At 42.5% G+C, this 22,717-nt stretch overlaps 1 protein-coding gene and 1 long non-coding RNA gene across 3 annotated transcripts in view; one reads left to right on the top strand and one right to left on the bottom strand.

The window, feature by feature from the left end:
- Positions 1-3,146: 3,146 nt before the first annotated feature.
- LOC130091664 (uncharacterized) lies at positions 3,147-7,028 on the bottom strand. Its single transcript, XR_008807838.1, has 3 exons — positions 6,935-7,028; positions 5,365-5,449; positions 3,147-3,603 (listed from the first exon to the last, which is right to left on the bottom strand). It is a non-coding gene; the product is annotated as an uncharacterized LOC130091664 (long non-coding RNA).
- The window catches only part of kcnn1b (potassium intermediate/small conductance calcium-activated channel, subfamily N, member 1b), a 37,151-nt gene continuing 21,182 nt past the window's right edge, over positions 6,749-22,717 (top strand). Inside the window, exon 1 of one of the 2 annotated variants that reach the window (XM_056259681.1) lies at positions 6,749-7,670. In XM_056259681.1, coding sequence (XP_056115656.1) covers positions 6,909-7,670 — 762 coding nt within the window. In that variant the 5' untranslated portion in view covers positions 6,749-6,908. The remainder of the gene's footprint in view (positions 7,671-22,717) is intronic. The other variant, XM_056259680.1, reaches the window with a different exon arrangement.

Here is a 22,717-nt window from a genome sequence, read left to right on the forward strand (position 1 = left end):
GTTGAGATCTGGTGACTGTGGGGGCCATTTTAGTACAGTGAACTCATTGTCATGTTCAAGAAACCAATTTGAAATGATTCAAGCTTTGTGACATGGTGCATTATCCTGCTGGAAGTAGCCATCAGAGGATGGGTACATGGTGGCCATAAAGGGATGGACATGGTCAGAAACAATGCTCAGGAAGGCCGTGGCATTTAAACGATGCCCAATTGGCACTAAGGGGCCTAAAGTGTGCCAAGAAAACATCCACCACACCATTACACCACCACCACCAGCCTGCACAGTGGTAACAAGGCATGATGGATCCATGTTCTCATTCTGTTTACGCCAAATTCTGACTCTACCATCTGAATGTCTCAACAGAAATCGAGACTCATCAGACCAGGCAACATTTTTCCAGTCTTCAACTGTCCAATTTTGGTGAGCTCTTGCAAATTGTAGCTTCTTTTTCCTATTTGTAGTGGAGATGAGCGGTACCCGGTGGGGTCTTCTGCTGTTGTAGCCCATCCGCCTCAAGGTTGTGCGTGTTGTGGCTTCACAAATGCTTTGCTGCATACCTCGGTTGTAACGAGTGGTTATTTCAGTCAAAGTTGCTCTTCTATCAGCTTGAATCAGTCGGCCCATTCTCCTCTGACCTCTAGCATCAACAAGGCATTTTCGCCCACAGGACTGCCGCATACTGGATGTTTTTCCCTTTTCACACCATTCTTTGTAAACTCTAGAAATGGTTGTGCGTGAAAATCCCAGTAACTGAGCAGATTGTGAAATACTCAGACCGCCCGTCTGGCACCAACAACCATGCCACGCTCAAAATTGCTTAATTCACCTTTCTTTCCCATTCTGACATTCAGTTTGGAGTTCGGGAGATTGTCTTGACCAGGACCACACCCCTATATGCATTGAAGCAACTGCCATGTGATTGGTTGATTAGATAATTGCATTAATGAGAAATTCAACAGGTGTTCCTAATAATCCTTTAGGTGAGTGTATATATATATATAGGGCGGCAGTGGCTCAGTGGTTCATGTTGGTTGTCTACAAACCGGAAGGTTGGTGGTTCAATCCTCGGTTCCACCTGACCAAGTGTCGAGGTGTCCATGAGCAAGACACCTAACCCCAGCTGCTCCCGACGAGCTGGATGGCGCCTTGCATGGCTGCCGTCGCCCGTCGGTGTATGAATGAGTGTGTGAATGGGTGAATGTGAGGCAAATTGTAAAGCGCTTTGGTGGCCATTGGGTCTGTGAAAGCGCTATATAAATGCTGTCCATTTACCATTTACCATATATAGAAAAATGCTAAACAGCATTTAATTAAAAAAAGAAATAAAAAAATGCCAAACACGCATTATCATTAGTGGCCTTTTGTAGTAAATTCAGTGGCCCCATGGTATTTTTCCACATTTTATACTGCGCTTTTCTAACATTGCTAAATTATTTATTGACAGACATTAACCAAAAATAACAATACATTTTTTTACATTTAAAAAAAAATGAAATAATATTATATTAGAAAAATGTTAAACATTATTTTTTAATTATTGTTAATTTTTTTTTTTTTTTTAAATGCAAAACAAGCTTATTCAATTGTTGCCTTTTCTAGTAAACTTTTGGGTCCCACTAGCACATCCCTCTCTAAATTATTTAATGACAAACATGAAACAAAAATTCAAAAATTACAATATTTCAATCCAAAAACTTGCCTCTTCACAGCATGTAACTGAATTTGCTATAGACTTTTCTTCCCTATTGTGACGTATATGGTATATCCGATTGAAACGGCTTGTCGAACATGAAAGAAATGTTGGGCGGGACTTGTCCATCGGGAATTGATTGGATGGTTGTGATTTGCTGTAATGTAATGTGAATGACAGGTTGTCCCGCCCTTACGGCATTAAACACGTCATCAGAGAAGAGATGTCACTGCAAGAGGGAGGGGAAGTTATTTTGAGTAAAAATTACAATAAATACTGCGATATTCCAACAAAGAAGTACATTTTGATTTCATGGTGACTTTAAATTAAAGCATAAATAGAGGACTGTACACACTCTTTAATGCACTGAGCACTGCTGTTTGTGTACATGTACATCTCTAACATCCATGTTTCAGTCCAACGCTTAGTGTGATGTGTGTTCGTCTTTTATCCGAGCTGCCTCTGTGGCGGGAAAGATAAGAGGGTTTGGGAAGGCCTTTGAACTGCTGAGCATCAATCGCAGATTTCTCTCTCCTCGATTTCCTCATCTGCGGACCTCAATGTATTCGACTACCTCAGCCAACCTGAGCAGTGGACGCAATAATGATACCCGACGCTTAAAGCAGAAAGTGTTGTGTGCAACATATAGTGTTTTGCTCTCCCTCTCTCTCTCTCGCTGTGCTTCTTTGTCTCCTTATCCATTTGCATGCCAACCCTTATCAAGCTGGGCTGTCCTTTCTTCAGCCTGCATCCTAATTATGCGTCTCAAAGAGAGACCGGCCGGCCCCCTACATCTGACAAGCGTCTAAGGAAAAAGCTGCATGTCTGATGACTAAATCCTGTTTTCTCGAAAAAGCGCCCATCACTCAAACCTCATAAATGTCTGGGGACCCGAGTCTAACGTGCTTGCCGAAGGAAAGAAGGACGCTGCTTTAAGGTAAGGATGTCTCAGTTTACAATTATTAATGCTTTATGAAAGTTTTGTTTTATCTATATGTACCCCGGCTTAATTCTAAATCTTGTATGCAGAGATTGGGCTTTTTGGAAACTTAATTCAGCAATTACAGTTCTAATAAACAGCTGGCATTCCTGAGCAAATGCTCGGGAAAAAAAATTACATTTTTATTTTGAGTAGTTACTGTGCAATGTTTTACATATATTTTTGGCATTATGGCTTAACATGGTAGATTTTGCTCCTATTTTTACAATAATGCCTCATTTGTTAGCATTAGTTAACATGAACTATGTGCAATATGTTTTTAGAGCATTTATTAACCTTTGTTGATGTTAGTTCATAAAAATACAATTGTTCATGTCAGTTCACATTAACAAATGTTAACAGATTCAAACTTTTCATTTTAAATATGTATTAGTAAATGCTCTAGAAGTATTGCTTTTCGTTAGTTAATGTTAACTAATGTTATCATAAAAATAAAACCTTATTGTAAAGTGTTACTGTTTAAACAACCCGTTTGCTCAAATCAGATCATCAGGCTGTATCTTTAGACATCTGTAATGTATTGAATGACGCATTGAAGAAATGTCCTTTATATTTATGACAGACATGCTATTCATCCTTTTTAAGTTTGTTTTAACATCTACCAATTTTGATCTGTTTCATGGTATATGGGGAGATATTAAATCACAAGTTACCGGTTATGCTAAAAATTGTGTTTGTAGGTGTGATTAAAATAGACCAAAGGGTTATTAAGGGTTTTATGGTCAGTTTGTTTAATATATATTGTAAATGGTTAAGGTGTCATCCCACAAATTAGTGTGAAATCTCTTTCCCGCTGCCCAAATCCCCCCCTCAAGGAAAAAGTAATGAACACTCATCTGCTTGTGACAGGGCCTCTCCATCTCTCTCTCTCGCTGTTAGACAGGAACATGCGCTTCTTCATACAAAAGAGCATCTGTAATAGCAACAGTTAGCTTAGCACAAACAGAAAATAAACACAGGAGCAACCATTTTGCAATGTTTTCCTGAGCCGTTCTCACGGCATTACTAATCAGTTTTATAGGCTTACTTGAAATTAACACATTTTAATTGTTCAAATTGACTCCATATCAATTTAATTTAACTGTAAACTCTTATTTTGCCATCCCTGAAACTGAATATAACAATTCATTTCAATCTACAGACATTTGCTTTATGCAAATGAATCTGCATTAACACAAACCGCTCTAGTGCATTTACGGCTATTGATTGGTGCTGATCTGGAGGCAGTGTTGCTTTTCTTCAGGCCTGGATTTTTCCAAGGAAAATGATCCAAGATCAGCAGAAAGGCAATTAAAGGTAAAAATCTATATTTAGGATGTGTGTTACTTCCTCGTAGCTGTGGGCAAGAAGTTCGAATGCAGTTTAATGAACAGGTGGAACGGCAGGAGGAGATATATAAATAATGCACACTGAGAGGCCTTTATATAAGAGCTGTCAGTTTGATTGCTAAAAGAATTACTTATGTTCACTCTCTTGTACAGGTTAAAATAGAAAACAGATGGCCCTCCTGTTGTAAAAGTGATACCTGGATATTAAATACCTGATAGCCCATAAAATTGCTCTGTTTGTACGGTGTGCTGTTTCTAGGCCCTAAGTGGTTTTACAAATTACAGTCTGGTCGCTATGGGAGGGTTTGATTCTGATGTCAGACTACAGAAATGTGTTGAGATTTCATTTACTTTAACAAAAAGAAATTGCTGTAAATGGTTCTACAACTTTTGTCTCCTAAAAATGACATACTATTTGGTTAATGCTTTACATTCAGGTTCAATTTGTTTACATTAGTTAATGCATTAAGTATCATGAACTACAACATTTTTAACAGCAGTTGTTGATTTATTAATATACTATTATTCATTGTGAATTACTGTTAATTCGTAATGCATTAACTGTTAACTCGTATAACATTACAAATGTGTATGTGCAGAAATTAACATTAACCAAGACCGATTAATAAATGCTGTAAAAGTATTTTGATCACTTGAATTTGTTCACATTAGTTCAAGTAAACATGAATGAACAATATTCACAGCATTTGTTAATCTAATTTCAGAATTTTCAGAAAAGTTGTACCTGTTAACATTAGTTAATGCACTGTGAACTAACATGAACAATGATGAATTGTACTTTTATTACATTAACAAATAGTGCTCATTGTTTATGTTAACTAATGTATTAACTAAAGTTGATGAATGGGACCTTATTTTAAAGTGTTACCAGTATTTGTCATTGTCAGTTCATGATACTTATTACCGAAGGTAAACAAATTAAATCTCAAGTATTATTATTAGGCTATTTATTTATTATTGAAAATGAGTAGATGTATAATGTATTAGTTTAATGGTCAACATTTCCCTATTTACTTCAACTAATACCCTTTTGGTTTAAATGTTCAGCCTGTAACCCCACAAAACAACATCTAAATAGCATTGACAACTGAGAAGATTTGGTTTAGCCTAATTTAAATGCGGTTTGTAAATGCCACACACACTGGGGTCATTTCAACAGGCAATCCCATTCACATATGTCACTGAACATGGGAAAGGGAAATTAATAATTCATGTGGTTGTAAGCAACATTGCCTCCAAAACCAGCAAGCAAATGATACTTCATTCTGCCCAGGGACCCATACAGGTCTCCAGGACTAATTACTTAATGAAAAAGATCAAATTACCAGTTTCCTTCATTTGCGCCCCAGATCCACTCCAAAGTTCAACTCCAAACTTTGGCATCACCTTCATTGACATCAGCACTCAATCCTGTGAAAACCGAAACTACTATCCTGCATCTAAACAACTTTACTCTTGAATTTCAAGGCTTTTTTGATACTGGTTTATGTGCATGTGTTAACCAAATGAATAAAATGTAATACAAGTATACTTTATTGTTTGAGAACAGATTTCAGTGGAACTGATGTGCATTTATTCTCTGATATTTTTGCAGGTTACTAGGAGTTTCATGACTGCCTGACCACCAGATTGACCCAGCATCGCATCACATTAAGATTAGATATGTGATCAACTCATAAAAAAACTAGCTGATCACAATAATTTGACCATTTTTACGCAATTATTTTGAGTTAAAAAAAATTATTTTATTAAAATGGCCAAGCTTAAGTTGCCATTAAGCTGATAAATCTCACAAAGTAAGGACACTTACATGGACAATTGCCCTTGGCCAACTTCATATAAACATCATGAGTACAATGGTGCCAGATCAGGACTGTGATTTTAGTATTCCTCCAGTTCCTGAATCACCTCTACTGGGGAACGAACCAGCAGGATTGAACGAGCACCATGGATGATGGTTTTAAATGAATTATAGCTACCATTTTTGCAATTTTGGCATGCCGTGGTCCATCTCGCGCAGTAATCTGGCGAAAGTTAGCTAAACGTAATTGACGTCCTAAATTTATTTTCAAACACCAATGGTTTTTGTGATATATAAATCTGAAAGTGTTCGGAATAATGACAATACTTCTCACGCTTTATGGACATATCACCAGAATCTGACTACAATAGACCCTTTTCACATTTCCGGGTTTCTCAGAAGTGGAAGTCGTCATAGATGGGTAAACCTCTATAGCGGTGAATGAATACCTACATTAAATATATTTTTTTGTGTTCCCATTTGCTTAAATAGCAAAAGAAAAATTCCACAATAGTGTTTTCAGAACTTTCAAAAGAGGAAAAACCTAGAGAGAGATTGATAAACGGCTGTCGGGAGAGAGAAATAGGCCATGTCATTTTTACCGTCACTTGAATTCCACAGCCGCTGAAACACCCTCACGGCAGCGTTTACTAGTTTTTAGTATTTTGATGCAAAAGTAATATAATACAAATTATAATGTTATAAATGTACATCATTTTTTTAAATTGAAGATATATAAAAAGCTGCAGGCTGTACGATGCTGATGACGCGTCATCACAGTCTGGCCTCCTGTTGCTATGGTTGCACTATCAGGCGAACACAACTTTTATTCGTTAGCGTTTGTTAGTTAAACCTATACCTGTATACAAATTTAAACTAAGACCCCCAACCTTTTGTTTTGATTTCCTTTAGGGGGTTCGAGTCTTAATTCGGGGAGTCTGGTTTCGCCAACCTCCCCATAATTCGCACCCTCGTACTGTGCACTTCCCTTAGTATAGGCTACTCATTCATATAAACACTTCGATTGTCACATGTAGGTGGGGCTCCCTGTAACACCATAGTGACGTGATGAGGCTGGTCTTGGTTAAACCTACCAATGAAACGGGCCTTCTTGACTCCACCGGGGCTGCGCGCAGCGAAAGGGTGCCGGATCATTGCAACGCAAAGCGGCACTCCGCCGCAGGTGAGGCGGGGATGCAGCATCGCTACTCGGGAGCCGTCCATCAGCAGCAGCACCACCACCAACACGCGGAGCACAGGGGTGGCCTCAGACAGACCGCACACCCCTTGCCAAAACAGAGCCAAGAGAACCTGCCTAGCCCTTTCGGTCAGGAAGCACCAGTCAAAAGCCAAGGAAGCAACCCAAGTCTCACAGACTGTTTCAAACCCTCCCTAAGTCGGCAGCAGAGTGTTGGAGGGGCTGCCAAAACTGCGAATTGCCAACCAGATCATTGTTCGTGCAGCTGCGGATTGCAAGAGCATCAACATCTGTTGCAGCAACAGCAGCATCCAAGCCAGCGTCACAACCCTCCACCTTCCCTCCAGCTACAGGTTCAGCAGCAGCGAGTGCTGAGGAGTAGCCTGCCCAACTGCTGCGCTCGAGGATCCGGGGAGCTGAGAAGCCAGCAGCCGTCTCTGCTGCAGCACCGTGAAAACGACAGCCTGAGATCAGGCGAGCAGCGGAATCCAGTTCTTCACGCCCGTGCATGCACGCCTGATAGATGCCAGGGAGCCAGGAACTCCGTTTCTCCGCGGAGTAAAAGCAGCCTGCTGTCTTCTGACAGTCGCGTGTGCCTCGAGGAGAATAAAAATAGACACGAAGGATATAAGGTAAACCTGCATATACCAACTCATTTTTTGTTGTTGTTGCGCACAGACCGCATGAAATACGCATCGTTTATGCGTGCACTCTGAAGTTTATGCTTAACAGGTGGCCAGTTTTATCAATGCACCCGATTACGCAGGCTTCAGCTCGACTCTGGGAGGTCATGCTTGATATCGCTTCCCATTTTTAACACCACATTTCGGCCGTATAGATGCAGAAGGCTGTTTTGTAGTTGCTAGGTGTTGGTATTCGTGCTAACCTCGAAAGCATGGAAAGAAAGAAAAAGGCGGGGGTGCTTGCAACAGGCTGTCCATGATTCCCATGATGGCGTTTAATAGTAAGTAAACATCATGAAGCATTCGTTTATTCCTACACCTGCATCATTCATATTTAGTCTAGCCCTGAATATTTTTAGCCTACCTCATTATGTGAGCCACAGCTTAGAATTATGCTTTAAATCTATCTATCTATCTATCTATCTATCTATCTATCTATCTATCTATCTATCTATCTATCTATCTATCTATCTATCTATCTATCTATTCTTATTTCAATGCATCCGTTGCCTGAAAGGACCAGGGACAGAAAAGCAAGGCAGAAAGGCAAATCAGTGTCATTCATTCCTTGTGGGAGAGCCGACCCTGTTTCTGCCTCGCTGTTCCATTTTCTGCCTGTGCAAGCCAAGGGAAAGCCCCCCTGAGTGGCACTAACATGTACTTCAGGCCTGTATTATTCATGATGGGTTAGACATCACTGCCAGAGTGAAGAGACATTAGTATTAGTTTAGTTCACAATGCACAGCAGATGGAGGTAAAAGCCATCACCGATCTCTTCTCATGAAATCTCCCATAAGTCTTTCCAGTTGTTTGCGTCAGTCTGTTTCTTTCTCCGCTTGACTGGTTCTTCTTGTGTTTGACTGCATTGTGCTTGTTCTAAAAAAAGTGATTGTTCAGCCTGTGCCATTTGATTAATTTGTAATTGAATTAATTGTTTTAATGCACGGTTCAGAAACAGCATTGGTAGGAAGTAAAATAACCCTTGGAGCTTTAGCTGGTTGTACAAATCACTCTTTTAGGAAAACCATGCTGAATTCTCTCCGCGGAAGGGTTGTAATTATGTAAATGTTTATGCAGAGTTTACAGTTAGGCTTCTTCTTGAGTGGAAGCACTGGGATGTGCTTGGGATGTTGAGGGAATGACTGGTTCAGTATGAGCGAGCAGGCAGAAGGGAGAATCTCTGGGTGTTGTTGTTCTGCAGCTGGTGTTCTGCTGCTTAATCAAGGGTAATTTGTGGAGAGTATAATTGGCTGAGCTCTCTTGTCTCTGTGTGTATTCGAACTGAAACTAGCCAAAGGCTCTCTCTGTAATACCTACAGTGTGTGTGTGTCTGTCTACTATGTCAAACTGTTTCAAGTCCTATTGCTGGGATAGTATAGATGGTCATCGGTTTGAATTATTGAAACTACCAATTAAAACAGTTATTTTGGAATAATTCATCCATCCATTTTCAAATACCTGATCATTCTCCTGTTTTCTGTTGTCGAATGACAACAACAACAGCAACAAAAAACCTTTGATTTGAAACAATGTTCTTGATTCTGCAGTTTTTGTTCTTGTTGTTTTCTAGCCCATGAGAGTCTCTGCAGTTATTTGTGTGATAGTGCACTAAATTTCAGTTGGGGAAAGGATGGAAGTGATGTTATGAAGTCAGTTGTTTGAGGATGTAAATGCTGTCTTTTTAACCCTAAACTGTTTTGCAAGTGAAACATTATAAAATCAATTTTTTACTACTTTCCATGATAATGGAGTTAGCTGGAAAGCTTTCCCAGTATTCCTTGTTTCAATGGCATTGCTAGGTTATTGCTATGTGGTCAATAAGTTGTTGCTAAGTACCTTTTAAATGTAAATCTAAAGATTTTTTTTGCTCACAGATTTTATCATCCGCCATGCATGCAAAAGCCATGTCCATTACCTTAGAAATGTAATTAGGCAATAGGCATGATTTTATGGTGTCGTTCATATTCATATCTGTATCACTGTAGCAAGATGAGTTGCACAGACTCTTAAAAATAAAGGTTCTTCATTAGCATCTATGGTTCCATGAGGAACCTTTAACATCCATGGAACCTTTCCATTGCACAAAAGATTATAGTGGAAAAAGGTTATTTAGATGTTTAAAATGTTCTCAAACTAAAGGCCAAATCACACTGCACTGACAGACGCTGACCAATGCGGACTATGGCCAGTTTACAGTCCGTCACTTCTCAGACATTCCACGACCCAACAAACAAGCGAAAACAAGAGCCGACCAACAACAACAGACACTGACAGGGGGAACACACTGATCTGACAAAACCTGGTTGCGTTTGTTGCAGTGTGAATTGGCCTGAAGAAAAAAAAGGTTCTTGTAAGAAGTGTTCACTGAAAGGTTCTTTAAGGGACAAAAATGCTTCTTTTATGGAATCACTGTGAAAACCTCCCTTTTGGAACCTTTATTTTTAAAGGCCAATTCACACTGCAGCGATAGACGCAACCAACACGGACAACCACCAGATTACAGTACGTCTTCTCATACATTCCACGACCAGACAAGCGCAGATTTAACATGTTCAATCGGCGAAAAAAGCTCAGACGGATGCCAATAGACGCAGATGGGTAACATGCAGATCCAACAAAAACCTGACAAATTGTCTGTTGGCGTCTGTCGGTGAAGTGTGAATTGGCCTTAAGAGTGCACTAAAGGTTTGGAATAATAATAATATCTAATTTAAGGCACAGTATGTAAGTTTTGCCGCTAGAGGTCGCAAAACAATAACAAAGGCGTAGCTTGATGGTGCTGTGAATGAGCGTGCCGTGGAATCATGGGAGTTGTCGTCTTCACCTCCATATAGCTGATGGAAAGCAATCCGACGGGACTCAGACAGAAATCGAGTTTATGGATGGGCTAATGAAGCAGGGCGGGGCCGAGAGCGTGGGACATTTTTTTATTATTCTTGTATGCCGCTGCCGCTCCTTTCGTTTTTGTTGTTTATGCATATTTTACGATTAAAGTTACGATTAACGTTTGCCTCCTTCCCTGAACTTGAACTTTTTTACAGTTACGTTTGATAACTTAAATTCACATTATTTTATTTCATACTAATAAAACAGCCTACTCAATTACTATTCAGACAGGTCACTTTATTTGACAAATTAAAATTGTGGCGTAACGCAGCGCTGTTTTACTTGGTCAGAAAAATAATCTAAAAAATACATGAGTGTGTTGAAAGTTATTTTATAATGTTACTCTGTGCGTTCGCTTGGTGGCTGGTATGACACGTTGCACACTGCAGTAAGCTAGATCAATATTAGAATATCATATTAGTAAAAGCTGGATGATTGCAATTCATTTTAAAACGTATGGTGGAGAAGATGCTGTATTACTGTTGCTACAAATAAAGCTCTTTCTGATTATGCTATAGTCACTTGACTAAATAGTGTTGTTTTCGAGGCATTATATAAACATGTTACTCGCGGTAAATAAAAAACAACAACAATAAGACTAAGCGTGTTGAGCTATATAACATTGATTCATTTTCTGTCGATAAAGGTATCCAAACAGTTGCTCACCTGTCTAATAAAACACATAATATGTTAAAGCATCTTTGGTGTTTCCATGGTTTCTAAGGATGTAAAACGGAAATCAAGGGTAATGCCGATATGACATCATTGACAGGTGACGCAATGACACGGGATCTAACACTGGTTACAATAACGGATTTCACAGCATTTAAACTTTGTTAGAAACATTTGGGATATTGTAAGTACACAAGTCAACAAAATATAGGCTATTACATAGTTTTTGGATATTTTAATCCAAATATCTTGCATATTGTGCCTTTAATAATAATTAATTAATTTCAGTATTTTTTCCTATTACATCTCTGGATAGCTGCTAGTGAAGAAGTGTTTGGGATGGTGTGTTCTTGTGATGCCATCACCATCTAGCAGCTCTAGTGTGATCAAGTCACATGGTCTTTACGGTTCATTTGCTTGACTCAAAAAATTCTGTGGTTCCCATGAGCAAAGATGGCAGATTTCTTATTGCATTTTTCCGACCGAGGGTCCTGAGTGAGCCAGACAACTGGCATTGAGATGCTAACTGATAGCTTTCTCCAGGTATCATGATTCAATCTACATAAAAATCACAATTGCTGAAACAAATCACATACAAATGTTTTTCTTATTTTGTCTCCTACATCGTACATCGTATGAGGTGTACATTTTTGCGACACGAGACGTGGGAAGATGTCTGGTTGTAAAGATCACATTTTGATAGTGGTGAGCAGTTAGAAAAGATTTTCTTGAATAGTGGGATCTGTAATCAGCTCTCAGGTCTGCTGCAGACATTTCATTACAGAAGGAGACCTGAGGAACAGAGAGAGTCTGATGCCACATCTGAATGAGTGCAAATTCAATGTCAAAATAGATTTGCTAAATTGGATTTGTACGGACCAAAGCTTGCAGAGAGGGGAATGAAGGAGCAGGGGAGGGTGAAGTCTAAGGGCCCTTCAGTTTTGTCACGCACAGAAGAGAATATTGGTTAATATGGAAAATCTGTGAAATTGGGAGGCTGAGACAATAAAAACGCCATTGCAATGTGTTAAATGCTTAGCCTGTTGCATCAAAATTTAGTAAATGGAGATGGTGCAGATGTTGTTTTTTGGGACTGATATATGATCAGTTTTGTAGACGTATCCCAAATCAGCATAAAATTGTACCCGGAGTGTGCAGCTGTGTGTTTTTATTGACTCTTCCAAGGTCATGCGAAGAATTTCTAGCTTTGTGTGTCATGTCATTACAGCAGCTGTGCTGTCATTTGTGTTGGAATTTACATTGTGATGCATCCCATTGGAAAGAAAGATCACAAATGAGATCTCTGCAATATCCCAATTGTTTCTCTTGACAGCAATGTGATTAAATGGAGAGCAAATGGAGACTTTTGCTTAAAAAATGCAGGAATCAATGTGCCTCCTCTGAGCTTCAGAAGAGATCAATGTCACTAACTGCGCTGAGATTTAAGTCTGCAATGAAAAGTCAGGGATTTCTCTGTATGGTATTTATATATTTTTTTTAAATGTGAATAGAACAGCTCATTTGGAAATTGGATAAGAAATATGTATAGAATGTATAAAATACACAGTATAGCCTACAGTACAATTCAAAAGTACTTTTATTTAGCAAGAATGCATGAAATCTGGTCACACTTTAGATTAGGGTCCAATTCTCACTACGAATAGCCTTGCCTCAACAAACTCCCACAACAAATATCACTGTTTTCCACAAAACTTTGAAGCAGCACAACTGTTTTTAACATATATTAATAATAAGAAGAAATGTTTCTTGAGCAGCAAATAAGCATATTAGAATGAACATGTGACACTGAAGACTGGAGTAAAACTCAGCTTTACCGTCACAGGAATAAATTACATTTTACAAAAGTTATTTAAAATGTAACATTTGTTTTTGATCAAATAAATGGCTTGGTGAGCACAAGTGTCGTCTTTCAAAGAAAAAATAATCTTACTGACCCCAAACCATTGAACAGTAGGCCCTATATAAATTGCTTTCACTTTCTAGCTTTATACTCTTTACTGTACGTCAGCAATAGTCTCAAGGATCCGAGACAAAGTTTATATTTAATTTAACCATAACTAAGATCCTCTTGAGTATTTAAACTGCTATGAGATTGGATTATTTTAAACCTCAGGATAATGTTAATATTCAACTTTATCTTTCCGGAACAGATTTTAGTTTATTGTACCTTTTAACATTTACAGGAAGAAAGACCAATAACACAATTGACTGCTGGCTCTCTGTGGACATTGATAGAAAAAAGCACTAGAGATTTGGCAAGTGGCAGACCATGTTGGCCTTGTAAAGAGTGGAAGTTTTGACAGACGCTTTGCTATGTATTGCAATTGATCCCTGGAGCCTTTTCATCAGAGAGATCGTCACTGCTTGTTGGAAATCAGTTCTGGGTCTGTTTTATTATGTCTATTACTCCTCCATTGTGTTTGAAGTACTATACTACGGTGGCCCAGTAGTGCACAACACAATAAAATTTGAAAAGCAATCATAAGTTCACAACACAACGAAATTAAGCCACAACAGAACGAAATGAATCCACAACAGAAAGGAAAATGTACAACACAACGGAAATAAGCCACAACACAATGAAATAAAGCCACAACACAACGGAAATAAGCCACGACACAACGAAGTGAAAACACAACACCACGAAATAAAGCCGCAACACAACAGAAATGCTCCCGGCCACCAGAGGGCTCTCAGAGCGCATTAAAGTTAGTTCCCTTTCAAGGCGGTCACTTCGACATTTACGTCGATGACGTAGTATGGGAACTCCTCCCCTTCTTCACTTCTGCTGAAATCTTATGGGCTAACGCCAGCTGGAGACAGCTGGCCAATTGACGCAAAATATGCAAATACTGACACGCCTGCTGGCAGTATAAATTGCATACGCTTCGAATGTGCTTCGAATTGGAAGATACTCTACAAATCTCGCCATCGTCGAAGGTGCATCTAAAGATACCTCACTGTCTTTGGCATCACAAAATAAATTAGTTAGGTTGATTTTAAACATTAATAATAGGAAACATGTTGGTTCTTTTGAACTTAAGAATTTAAAGTGGTTGTCAGTCGAAAATAGGGTGAGACAGCTGAAACTGAGATTAACAAGAAAGATTTTGCATAGGAATGAGCCAAGGTATTTTAAAGATTATTTTAAGTTTATTAGGAACTCTCATAGCTACTCAACTAGAAGCAGTGCCACAGACATAGTACCTTGTAGATTTAAGAGTTGTTCTGGGCAAAACACCTTTTTGTACATGGCAGCAATTGAATGGAACAAACTCCCAGTTGGGATTAAGTTAAGCCAGTCAGATCGCTGCTTTAAGCAAGCATGTGGTGAATGGTTGCAAAAAGCTAATCAGATTTAGTTTTTATGTAGTCTTAAGGAATATTTATTACTGATGTGTATGTATTTGTGTGTTTGAGTGTACAAGGTGCTCTATTGTTATCTGTGGCTTGCTTGCCATCTTTATCGGACTACAACGAGGACCACAATGGAAATAAGTTTTGTAACTTTCTTGTGCTATCCTCTCAGCGTCGGAGAAGGACTGGGGATCCCAGCAGGCCGCACCTCCCGAGCAAGGGAGCCCTGACCTCCAGGAGGAGCTCTTTAGGGTCCTTACTAAGGCCGTCGCCGAGTTGGACCTTTCGTGGGACGCACCGGATGAGCCAGCTAAGAGCAAGTTGGACACGTGGTTCCTTCAGTCGAGCCGCCGCCAGGCCGCGTCGAAGAGGGGAACCCCGTTTTTCCCGGACGTCCACGAACACGTGGTTAAGGCGTGGGCTGCGCCCCAGTCGGCGCGCACCCACTCTGCCACTCAGTCCTTGTTCGCACATGTAGACGAGGCTGTAGCCCACGGTTACGTGCGCATGCCCCCCGTCGAGGAGACCGTCGCCACTCACCTGTGCCCATCGACGTCTGCACTGGGCGCGGACCGCAGCCTGCCGTCCAAGCCCTGCAGGTTCACGGCCCACCAAGCGGATAAGGCGTACGGAGCGGCGGGAGAGGCAGTATCAGCTCTCCATGCCATGGCTATTCTACAGGTGTTCCAGGCGAAGTTGCTTAAGTCCCTGGATGGCGTCGCCTCTGTTGACGCTGACGTCATCCGGGATCTCCGCTCAGCTACGGACCTTGCGCTGATGGCCACCAAACGCTCAGCGCAAGCCATCGGTCGCTCCATGGGTTTTCTGGTCGTCCTCCACAGACACCTGTGGCTGACACTGTCTGATGTCAAGGATTCCGACCGGAAAACCTTGCTTAATGCTCCCATCACCCCAGCCGGTCTCTTTGGGAACGCGGTGGAGGCTGTCACGGAGCGTTTCTCGGAGACCCAGAAACGCGCTAAAGCTATGAGCCACGTGATCCCGCGTCGAGCGCCCCCAGCTCGTCAGCGTTCGCGCTCGTCATCGGCTAGCCGGAGCCAGCCCCAGAGCTCGGTGAGACAGTCGGCTGCGCCGCGCACCGAGCCGGATGCTCGCGCTTCCCGGGGCAGACAGTGGCCGGGACCCGGGAGAAAGAGCCAGGGCCAGAGAAGGAGCCCGCGCCGAGGGAAGGTCAGCGCGCCCCCCTCCGCGTCAAAGCCTTCTTCCTGACGGAGCGGCCAAGAGGAAGAGAGAGCGCGAAGGAGGACCGGACTCCAAGCGCCGTGTTCTTATGCATCGTGTCCCTCATGTTCAGTTGAGCGACGATGGCATATGTGTGAATGTTGTTTGTTCAAACAAAAATTTAATAAAAGCATGTATCCCTTCACAAAAAGAGCTTTTTCTTCCTCTTACACCTCACATTGTGTCACCCGCCCTTTCACGAGACAGCGCAGGGTCACACTCGATGACTATAATGGCATCTCATGGGCACGAGATCGCCAGCACTACACTCAGCCCACTGCGAGCCGCACTCCCACCAGGGCTATCAGCCTCGCGGGAGTGCCGCTCCAGTCTAAACACTACACTGGGGGCGGCTATGACCGCAGTTCGAGCACGCACTCTGAGTCATTTTCTAGGTGCGTGGGAATCAATTCCGGGCATTTCACCGTGGGTATTGGGCTTAATTCGACACGGGTATTCGCTTCAGTTCAGACGCAGACCACCCCCTTTCAACGGCGTGATCCCGTCATTAACTTTGCCCCAAAACGTTCCCGTTCTGAGACAGGAAGTTCTCAGTCTGCTCGAGAAAGGAGCGATAGAACCGGTTCCCCCGATCGAGAGGGAGAGCGGTTTCTACAGCCGCTACTTTGTGGTACCCAAGAGAGGGGGGGGGTCTCCGTCCGATCCTGGACCTGAGACCCATAAACCGAGCACTTCACAAGCGCGCATTCAAAATTAGAACTTTGAAGCAGATTCTGGCGCAAGTTCGTCCCGGGGATTGGTTCGCTTCAGTGGATTTAAAGGACGCGTACTTTCATATCCAGATAGCAGCGCGTCACAGGCGCTTTCTGAGGTTCGCGTTCGAGGGCACAGCTTATCAGTACTCAGTACTCCCGTTCGGATTGGCTCTTGCCCCCCGCACCTTTTCGAAGTGTGTGGACGCGGCGCTTTCTCCCCTCAGGTCGAGCGGAATGCGCATCCTAAATTATCTGGACGATTGGTTGATTCTAGCCCACTCGCGAGAGGTGCTAATCGGTCATGTGGAAATACTACTTCGTCACCTGGACTCGCTGGGGATGCGTGTAAACGAACAGAAAAGCGTGTTCACACCGAGTCAGACCACAACATTTCTGGGAGTGTGCTTGAACTCAATAACGATGCGAGCCCATCTCTCTCAAGAGCGCATAAGGTCTCTGACATTGTCTCTGGACCGTTTCAGACCGGGCAGGTCTGTGCCACTAAAGGAATTTCAGAGGCTGTTAGGTCTGTTGGCGGCAGCCTCCCCAGTGTGTCATCTGGGGCTGTTGCATATGCGCCCTCTTCAAATCTGGTTGAAGCTCCGAGTCCCTCGGGGGGCGTGGTCGTCCGGACTCAGGCGCATCACGGTCACCCGCAGCTGCATTCGCACTTTGGTACCGTGGAAAAACCCAGCGTTATTCAGTTCAGGGGTTCCGATGGGCAACGTGGCGCATCGCACCGCAGTCTTGACGGATGCATCAACCTCAGGCTGGGGAGCAGTGTGCATGGGCTCGACTGCCTCAGGCTTATGGACGGAGTCGCAGCAAAAGTGGCATATAAACCGCTTGGAATTGATGGCGGTATCCTTAGCCCTCGAAGCCTTCCGGTCACAGTTAGAGCGCCAGCATGTACTGATTCGGACCGACAACACGTCGGTGGTCTCATACATAAATCGCCAGGGAGGCGTGCGCTCCAGACTCCTATTCGAGCAGGCGGCGAGTCTCCTGCTGTGGGCAGACCGGCACTTTCTATCCGTGAGAGCAGCGCATATTCCCGGTGTTTTGAATCGCGGAGCGGATATGCTCTCGAGAAATGGGATTCCTCATGGAGAGTGGAGGCTTCACCCGGGATCGGTGCAGATGATCTGGGATCGGTTCGGGAGGGCGGAGGTCGATCTGTTCGCCTCGAGCGAGAACACGCACTGCCAGGCGTTTCTTCTCGCTGTCTCGTTCCCCCTTGGGACGGACGAACGACGCCTTGACTTCGCGCTGGCCGAGAGCCAGACTTTACGCCTTTCCTCCGGTGAAGATTCTGCCTACAGTGTTATGCAAAATCAGGGAGGAGAAAGCGTCTGTGATTCTCGTAGCCCCGAACTGGCCGAATCAGCCCTGGTTCGCGGACATGATGGAATTACTGGTGGACTCCCCGTGGGAAATTCCGCTCAGGAGAGACCTGTTATCGCAGGCGAACGGCACGGTATGGCACCCCAACCCCGGGCTGTGGAACCTTCATGTATGGCCGCTGCGGGGACTCTGAATGAGCGGGACGCTCTGCACTCTCGAGCGATGAGCACTATCGCTGAGGCGCGCGCCCCATCCACTAGACGTTTATACAGATTGAAATGGGAAGTTTTCTCTAAATGGTGTCAGGATATCAGTATTGACCCGGGTAATTGCACTGTGTCGGATATTCTACGCTTCCTTCAGCACAGGATGGATAATGGGAGTTTACCGTCCACTCTGAAGGTGTATGTGGCTGCTATTTCTGCGTTTCGCCCCCCGATCGAAGGACAGTCGATCGGTAAACATGCATTGGTGATCAGTTTTCTCAGGGGAGCTAGGAGATTATGTCCGTCACGGCCGCCTTCTGTGCCGCTGTGGGATTTAGCCCTAGTGTTGAGGGCTCTGTCTCTTCCACCGTTTGAGCCACTGGCTTCGATTGCGATCAAGGAGCTTTCCCTGAAAACTGCTTTGCTTCTCGCTCTTGCTTCAGCGAAACGTGTGGGGGACCTGCAAGCGTTCTCGGTTCACGAGGACTGCATTCGTTTTGGACCGGGAGATTGTAATGTCACTCTTCGGCCAAGACAGGGTTACGTTCCGAAGTCACTTAATTCTCCGTTCAAAGTGCAGGTTGTTTTATTGCCTGCGTTGTCTTCTGAGTTATCAGTCTCGCGTGATACTGATGCTCAGAGCGCTGTTTGCCCAGTCAGGGCTTTACGGATGTATATGACTCGCTCAGCCGCTTTTCGTCAATCGGATCAGCTATTTGTATGCTTTGGTGGTTGCAACAAGGGACGTGGAGTTTCGAAACAGAGGCTTGCTCACTGGATTGTGGATGCTATTGCCTTGGCTTATGATTGCCAGGGGGTGGTCTGTCCCCTCAACATTAAGGCTCATTCGATGAGGGCGATCGCCTCTTCGTGGGCCTGGTCCAGAGGTATGTCTATAAGGGACTTGTGTCTTGCTGCTGGCTGGTCTTCTCAGAATACGTTCGCCAGATTTTATAAGTTGGATGTACCTTCTGTTGCGTCTCAAGTGCTTTCGGTGAGCTGAGCCTTCAGGTTGTGCATGAATGCTTGATTTATGTATTGTGCTTATGCAACAGTCGCCGCTTCGCTGCTGACGTGTATTACACTTGCTATTACTTGTGTTGTTCTGCCCTGAATGATTCAGTGCAAGACTTCCCTCTATTCATTTGCTTGGGAATATGCAAATTTTGATGAGGTTTAGAAAGCGCTATTGGCTCGCTTCGCCCTATCAGGAGCTCGTATTTCTAGTAGCACAGCTATTGGATAAGGGTTCTGTCATTCTCGAGTGGGTGGGTTCTCTGCTCCACGGCGGGATTTGACACAGTTCCCATACTACGTCATCGACGTAAATGTCAAAGTGACCGCCTTGAAAGGGAACGTCTCCGGTTACTTTCGTAACCTCGGTTCCCTGAAAGGCAGGGAACGAGACATTTACGTCGAACGCCGTGTCGCTTGTTCATTCGAGCGTTCAGTCGTATTCTGATGCAATTGACGTGCGTATGCAATTTATACTGCCAGCAGGCGTGTCAGTATTTGCATATTTTGCGTCAATTGGCCAGCTGTCTCCAGCTGGCGTTAGCCCATAAGATTTCAGCAGAAGTGAAGAAGGGGAGGAGTTCCCATACTACGTCATCGACGTAAATGTCTCGTTCCCTGCCTTTCAGGGAACCGAGGTTACGAAAGTAACCGGAGACGTTTTCCTTGCCATTGTTCTATAGAGTCGGCAGTCTTAAGATATCAATACCAGGATTAGTTTTGACAGTATGTAACCATTGTATATAAAATATTACTTCAAAATCCCCTACATGAATTATAGCTTCGTATTTATACTCGAGAATGCTTTGATCCGCTTCCACAGCGCATGATCCCTAAGGGAACGACTGGCAATTCCACCAAGTGGTTAAAACTTAATTTATTATAATATAATCAGAAATTTTGTTCCCTAAAACAAAATATTAGGTATTGGAAAAAAGTCACCTGTAGTAAGTCCAATACAATCAAGCTTTGGATTTTAAACATGTCTGTTGTTGAATGTTAAAAGTCATTTTAATTAATGCAAATTATAAGTTTTAACCACTTGGTGGAATTGACCGACGTTCCGGATCATGCGCCGTGGTAGCGCGTCAAAGCATTCTAGAGTATAAATACGAAGCTATAATTCATGTAGGGGATTTTGAAGTTATAAATGTCGATATACACTGGCATGAAAAACTGTTCTGTTGCGGCTCTATTTCGTGATGTTGTGGCTTTATTTTGTGGTGTTGTGGCTTTATTTCGTTGTGTTGTGGCTTATTTCCGTTGTGTTGTACATTTTCCGTTGTGCTGTGGCTCATTTCCGTTGTGGATTTATTTAGTTGTGTAGTGGCTTAATTTCGTTGTGTTGTGAACTTATGTTTGCTTATTAAATTTCGTTGTGTTGTGCACTACTGGGCCACGGTACTATAGGTTCACATAAGCAGCTATATTTTTTCTATAGCCTACAGTATTTCAGAGACATCTGTTGAAGGAGAAGTTCTCCAAGTGTGTGTGTGTGTGTGTGTGTTCCTTCAGTAAGTGTCCTTTCTGTCTTAGAGTTTCATACTTCTGCAAGCTTGTTTTTCCATCACACTCTCATTAAAAATGCGTACTAATTTGTACGCCTTGACATTGTATGATAAAGTTATGATTTTGATAGTATGAAAACAATTACAGTTCTGTAACTATTTCCTATTACAATGATGATTTCGTTTAGGGGATGGGTTTTGTTACATTTAAGTTTAGATTGTATGTTATTGTTATGTTTTTTATAGGTCGTACACTGCAAAAATAGGTCGCCAGCAGCCATATCACCCTGTAGCCCAAGACTGGTTGCCCACTAAAGCTAAGCAGGATTGAGCCTGGTTAGTACCTGGATGGGAGACCTTCTGGAAAAACCAGGTTGCTGCTGGAAGAGGTGTTAGTGAGGCTAGCAGGGGGTGCTCACCCTGTGGTCTGTGTGGGTCCTAACGCCCCAGTAAAGTAACGGGGACACTATACTGTCAAAGAGCACCGTGCTTCGGATGAGACGTTAAACCGAGGTCCTGACTCTCTGTGGTCACAAAAAAATCCCAGGATGTCTTTCGAAAGAGTAGGGGTGTAACCCCGGCATCCTGGCCAAATTTGCCCAGTGGCCTCTGTCCATCATGGCCTCCTAATCATCCCCATATATATATACCAATTGGCTTCATCACTCTGTCTCCTCTCCACCAGTAAGCTGGTGTGTGGTGGGCGTTCTGGCGCAATATGGCTGCCGTCGCATCATCCAGGGGGATGCTGCACATTGGTGGTGGTTGAGGAGATCCCCCCTTCTATGTAAAGCCCTTTGAGTGCCGAGAAAAGCGCTATATACATGTAATTAATTATTATTATTTAAAAAATCTTAAATAAATTCACTCAGAAATGGCTAGTACATTGATACAAAGAAACAGCAAGTGTAACATTGAATTTTGATTGCATTTTTTTTCAAGACTGGTCCCAACTTTCAGTTACATATAAAAGAAATCAGTTACATAAAAAGTTAGATTGGTCTAATTTGAACTCTTATCTAACTGCTGGTTGGTCAAACTATTTCTTAAGACACAGTCTTAACATAGTGGCCTAGTTTAAGCAAGACTGTACTTTTGGAGAACTTCCCACAATTATTTTAAAAACAAACATAAAAAGTGAGACAAACAAAAAGCAGTACAGAATAAATATTCTCTGTTGCCATGTGAGCAGAAACCCTTGTGAAAGACTGCATGAGAAGTGTCTCGCATGAGGGGCCTTGATGGAAATATACTTTTAGGGGTCCTAAATGCTTGTTTTTCTAGTCCTGAATTGTATTATTTCTAAGCTCAGCTTATCACCAGTAGTAGCAGTGCTAATTCCTGCATATATATAGACAGCCTAATGCAGTAACATGGAGAAACAGAATTTTTCAACGAGGAGGATGGAGGTTCAAGCAGTGGTCGTGGACTCAATGTGATCTTTAAGAAGGTTCAGGTAAACCAGCAAAACCAGGTTTGTGACAGGAACGGGTTTCCAGGTGGTGCCACAACTAGCTTTGGTTAACTATGCCTAATCAGGAGTGATAATTATGTATGTTAGATATGTATATGTTATTTAGGATTTTTTTTTAAAGAAGCTGTCATTACTCTTATTTGTAATCCATTGGCGTCTCTCTATTCGGTTCGAATGTGGGTCTACGTTGTGAGCTGCCTATCAGAAAATGACATTACAGAAGTAGGTCTCTGCAAATGAGTTGGCATTGTGTCAGCCCAGCAGCAGTAGCTAGATAACAGAAACTGATCCTTATTGCCACGAAATGTAGAACAGTAGAATAAAAATTCAATCCAGAAATAATTTAATAATGTGAGATTATTGTGAACAAGCTTTTTTATGATCTTAGGCATTATCGCAAGTATTTTGCCACATGTATTGGTCTAATATAATTAATTTCTGGACAATTTGAAAAACTATTTCCATGGTCCCATTTTTTTCCATGATCCCGTGCTTTTAATGTTACAGCTTTACATTGTTTTTTTTTTATTATTATTATTGACATTTTTAACAAGAC

This window comes from Rhinichthys klamathensis, unplaced genomic scaffold, assembly GCF_029890125.1.
Source record: "Rhinichthys klamathensis goyatoka isolate OS25496 unplaced genomic scaffold, OSU_Roscu_1.1 h1tg000169l_1, whole genome shotgun sequence".
Taxonomy (NCBI): Eukaryota; Metazoa; Chordata; class Actinopteri; order Cypriniformes; family Leuciscidae; genus Rhinichthys; species Rhinichthys klamathensis.